The sequence below is a fragment of the Corvus brachyrhynchos genome, unplaced genomic scaffold (genome assembly GCF_000691975.1).
Source record: "Corvus brachyrhynchos isolate BGI_N302 unplaced genomic scaffold, ASM69197v1 scaffold106, whole genome shotgun sequence".
NCBI lineage: Eukaryota > Metazoa > Chordata > Aves > Passeriformes > Corvidae > Corvus > Corvus brachyrhynchos.
Genome location: NW_008238834.1, coordinates 5,650,554 through 5,655,882, shown reverse-complemented (window position 1 = coordinate 5,655,882; position 5,329 = coordinate 5,650,554). Strand labels below are relative to the sequence as shown.

Genomic DNA, 5,329 nt, shown 5'->3' with positions numbered 1-5,329 from the left:
GCTGAACCAAATAACCTCCTTTTCTACTTGGGTAGCAATGGAAAGGTAAGTTTCTGGTGTACGTTTACTGAAAATGATGGCAGTCAAAAATTTTAGATAGGTTTTTCCTTACTTGGTTTCAAACTAAGTAACCAAGTGAGGCCCCTTGCAGACAGATGTGTTCACTAGGGATGTAAGTATTTTTGTGCCTTAGATGATTCCAGAGATTCTCAAAGGTAGAGAATAAAAGCACCAGATTCCTTAGCCATTGCCTCTTGGCCCTGTGATGAAACTGCCCCTTCCTTTTCCTGTGTTGTGCGTTAACCACATCAGTGTAACACTCTCTGTGATCCTTTCATATGGCATTCTGGAGTGTATCAGATGATTTGCTTGGTAACACAGCTAAACTTCTTGAAGCTGGCCCTCATGAGCACAGTGCATCCACCCACTTGAAAGGGAGCATGATGGGTTACTGTCACACTGCTCTCCTCTTCATTCCTTCTGTAATCCCAATAAATGCACAGCTGTTAGCTCCTTGTGGCATGCTGTCATGTGATAGTACTTTTTGACTGACTGGTAAGTCATCTCACATATACTCAGAAGTGTATATTTCTATACATCTATGTATCTGTGCATCTCATGTTTATATATATATATAACGAAAATATTCACCTACTTGCATATAACTTGAGGGAGTTTTGTTTCATTAGAAGTGAGTGAAAAGCCTGATTTTGCTAAAAGTCAGCTCCTGTAATATGGGATGTAGGGACATGAATCTGGGAAGACGTTCTCCATGTTGCTGGTGAAAATACACATTTGATGCCATGAATTAGAATAGGCTCTGCTGTTTCTCAGACAGACTTCCTGGCAGTGGAGATGCGACGTGGTAAGGTAGCTCTTCTTTGGGATTTGGGCTCTGGCTCAACAAGAGTGGAATACCCTGATTTTCAAATCAACAACAACAAATGGCACAGAATACATGCCACCAGGTAATTAAAACAAGGATGTCATAAGTGTTGTACACAAACCATCCACTGAGTTTTTCAGTGATGAGATTTTTCGTGTCCTTAAAAAAAGAAGCCAATAGTATTTGTTGATTAAGCCTGATGATTTCTAAGACTATTTATTAGTGTTTGTATTTGGCAGGTTTGGAAAAACAGGTACACTCAGCATAGAGGAAGTGAACTCGGATCAGAAGCCTTCACCTAAATCTGGAACGTCTCCGGGGACAGCGAGCGTATTGGATGTTAACAAGTCCACCCTAATGTTTGTTGGAGGACTTGGAGGGCAAATCAAGGTTAAATTCTGAGATCAGCCTTCTGTTAATTGTTTTGAACATGTTTGAGAAATACTTCTGTGTTAGAAATAATTCATGATTTCGTTACTTCATCAAGAAATGCCAGGTACTCTGAGAATAAAGCAGAGATGCTGTAAGGGTTTTCTAGTATCCTGAAGTTAATTTTCCCTGGAAATTTTTGCATAAAGTTTTAACCAGGACAGGCTGTCTGTGCATGCACCAGGTATAGACATTATAAAATGAATTTGGGTTTTGTTTGCTTCTTCCAAGGCTTCTTTTAGTTTGCAATTGTTATTCATGCCATGAGATGTGTAAGTAGGTCAAGGACATAGTTATTTTACTTTTTTTATGTATTAATCTATTATTATTTGAATGATAATTGTTCATAGTTATGCTAAAACATGTTGTTCTCTTATTATGATTTATATCTAACAAAGTTAAAGCTCAAGGAAAACAACCAAGCAAAAATTGTGCTGCATAATTTTCAGAGTACTTAACATTAATTATATTCATGAAGTATTTCTTGTCTTATAGAAATCACCTGCTGTTAAGGTGACCCATTTTAAAGGGTGCTTAGGAGAGGCATCCCTGAATGGCAAATCTGTTGGGCTCTGGAACTACATAGAAAGAGAGGGCAAGTGCAATGGCTGTTTTGGAAGGTATTTTGTCTCACTCTCTCTTTTTTTTTTTTACAGGTTTAGAATAATTTACATTTGTAATACTAAATTTTTGTGTTAGCTAAAAATAACAAGCTCAGACTTTGCAGTGTTTCACTGATCATTACCTTACAGTTCTGAGCACATTAATCTGAATGTGCCAGTGGTGTCAAATAACTTCATTGTATGGAATTCTAATTTTTTAATCACTTTCTCAGAGGAGTTTTATTGTTACCCTCTATTTTGTGCATTGGAAGTAGGGACTACCAGTAAACCAAAATGCTTTGGAATCTTTGCTTTGCAGTAGTTTTCCCTAGGACAAATTTATTCTTTCCTAGGGTAAGAAGCAGTGTAAAGCAGTCTCATAAAAAGAAACCATAGCAAAAGTGTTGCAACTGAGCTTGGTAACTTTTGCAGACTGCACTGTTTTTATGTTTAAGGAATTGAAAAGAAATATGCTTGTCCATGTTCCCTTTGCAGAATATTTCATGTAGAAACAGCAGAGGGTGCTGCTTGATTGTATGAAATATTTTTTACAAGTCTTGTACTGCAGGGAAAGGGGCTAATAGAACATGTATTGTAAGTGCAATTATGTAGAGCATTTCGATAAATGGATGACATGTTTTAATTTAGAGAGTGTATGCTGTAACAATTATTTTTTCCGTTAGGAAATCATTTAATTTGGCTTTTATTTTCTTATATAAGGGAAGAACACTTACCTTGTGTGCATCCCTTCCCATGGCTAAATCATGTGTTGTGAAGTTCTAAAATGAAAGCAGCCTTTGGCTGGAATCCTTCAGTTATTCATTGCATCAAGATTCAAGTATTTTCTCACACTTTCTAAGTTACTGCCTGGGGGCTGCACTGACTGAGCAGTACCTGAGGGGGGCTGATCAGAAAGTTGGAGAGAGACCTTTTACAGGGGCATGGAGTGACAGGACAAAGGGGAATGGATTCAAACTGAAAGAGAGTTGGTTTAGATTAGATATTAGGAGGAAACTCTTTACTGTGAGGGTGGTGAGACACTGGCACATACTGCCCAGAGAAGTTGTGGATGCCCCATTCCTGGAGGTGTTGAAGGCCAGGTTGGATGGAGCTCTGAGCAACCTAGTCTAGTGGAAGGTGTCCCTGCCCATGGCAGGAGGCTTAGAACTAGATGGCCTTTAAGGTCCCTCCCAACCCAAACCATTCTATGATTCTATGATCTAACTTTTCTTACATTGTATATAAAAATTACTGGGAAAACACAAGTGTTCAGTTAACATTTTTATATTGTTTTTCTACTTCTGTAGCCCACAGGATGAGGACACTTCGTTCCATTTTGATGGCAGTGGATACTCAGTTGTGCAGAAGGCACTCCGCTCAACAGTGACTCAAATAATAATATTTTTCAGCACCTTTTCGCCAAATGGGCTTCTTCTGTATCTTGCTTCAAATGGCACTGTAAGAAAATGGATCAGATTCCTAAACTGTCGTAAAATGTGTTTAGATCATTTGGTGGTTTCTTGCTTGCTTTATTTTTCAGCTTACTTATATTAGGCCATATTACTGCTTTTGTGTAGTTCTTCACCTATGATTGGCATCATAAGCCAAAGGAGTAAAGACAAGAACTCTAGAGACAACTGATTAGAGCAAATACTCACCTAAACTGAGGGCAAAATTAAACAATGAAAAGAATTCTTCACAATTTATTTTCATTTTAGAATAAAATTTAATTATTTTAGACTAAAATTAATGATTACTTAACTAAAGGATAGAAAAGGAAACAGTAAGGCTGACAAACTAGTTGTTTCAGTTGAAGGAACATTTTCAGAATGTAAAATTGTTTTGGAACTGAGCTTGCAGAAGGACAACATAATAATGAAAAACCATATTGAATTAAATCTGTAAGATGAGAATTCAGTAAACTGAAACAAATTAAACTCCTGCAAAAGCAACATAATGCAGACCCATCACCAGACCTTCATTGTCATGTCATACAGTTTACTGCATACTTAGATGATGGTTTTCTGCTCCTGATGGAAGGAAAAGCTTTGTTTGGATACAGATTCTTTCAGAGTCACTGCATTATTCATTTGTTTTATGTACTCACTGCCTGAATACACTGCACAATAATATCTGATTTAAGCTTTACAGTTCAGAGGGGGTACCTTTAATGCAATTCAGAAAGTCTTTTTTACTGTGTGAGGAAGGCCTTTGCTTCTTGCAGAAAGAACATCATAGTGTTTGATCATTATGCTAAGTGTCAAATCAAATTACTTTCAACTTCATCCAAAACCAGGGAAATGTGACTTGGTTATTTAACCCTTCTTCTGCTGAGTAATCAAACTTTACAATGCATTTAAGTAAGAATAATAAGAAAAGAAACCAAAAATACATCCTTGTGAGATACTTGTAACTTAATTTTCCTAAATATAGTGAAGATGAGCATCTTGGGCCTAACAAATAGTCCAGGTACAAGAGTTACAAAATCTTTTCCACACATAGCCCAAACCTGCCAGGGATGCATTCTGTAGGAAGATTTTATTTCCAGGAATGTAATCTGTTGTTTGTTTTGGGTCTTTTTTTTCTTCCTCTCAGAGAGATTTCTTGGCCCTTGAGCTTGTTGATGGCAAAGTGAGGCTGACTGTTGATCTTGGTTCAGGACCTCTTGCTCTTACAACTGACAATCATTACAACAATGGAACATGGTATAAAATCTCCTTCAATCGGAATAAGAAGCAAGGTAGGCTACAGATTGAAAAATCCAGGTGTCAGCCCATTTACAAATACAAATATCTAAGATAGCTGCAGGGAACATCACTGCAACCAAATCTGATCACTTCCAATGGAGTCTCTTTAGCAGCCCCACCTATGGTACTTTGCTTTTAGAAGGACTAAAGTGTAAATCTTGGGCTTGGTTTAGCACATCTCATAAAGAGCAGGTAGTGTAGAAACTGCTGGATGAAAACATACCAACAGGCTTTAAAGACTGCAAGGTTTTTGTCCAAGTCTCTAGCTGAGGGATCACATTTTCTCTTCTGCATTTTAATATTACAACTGTTTTGTGGGGGCCTGTCTTTCGGCAAGAATGCATACATGCTAATAGTTATAACATATTCTCATATGTATCTATTTTCCTGTAGACCACTCCAGATTTGGTTTTGGCAGAGAGGAATGAATGAGATTAACAGAACAGCTGGAAGTACAATAAATTTCTCATTCTAAAAATAAGAAGATTGTCCACACATGTCTGAGTCAATGACTACATTTTCCTTTATTACGGACAAGATTGCCAAAAGGGCAGAATGGGTCCTTCTCCAGATCTTTACTCTCTTTTCTTTGCAGGAATTTTGGCAGTCATGGATGCATATAACCTTAATTATAAAGAAACGAAGCAAGGAGAATCTCCTGGAGT

The 5,329-nt window shown here is 37.5% G+C and overlaps 1 protein-coding gene across 1 annotated transcript in view; it reads left to right on the top strand.

The window, feature by feature from the left end:
* LAMA1 (laminin subunit alpha 1) overlaps positions 1-5,329 on the top strand; it is an 86,118-nt gene that overhangs the window by 68,338 nt on the left and 12,451 nt on the right. The window contains 7 exon segments of the mRNA XM_008636838.2: positions 1-45; positions 835-968; positions 1,126-1,276; positions 1,811-1,935; positions 3,225-3,375; positions 4,513-4,657; positions 5,260-5,329. The exon segment at positions 5,260-5,329 is cut by the window's right edge and continues 1 nt beyond it. Coding sequence (XP_008635060.1) covers positions 1-45; positions 835-968; positions 1,126-1,276; positions 1,811-1,935; positions 3,225-3,375; positions 4,513-4,657; positions 5,260-5,329 — 821 coding nt within the window.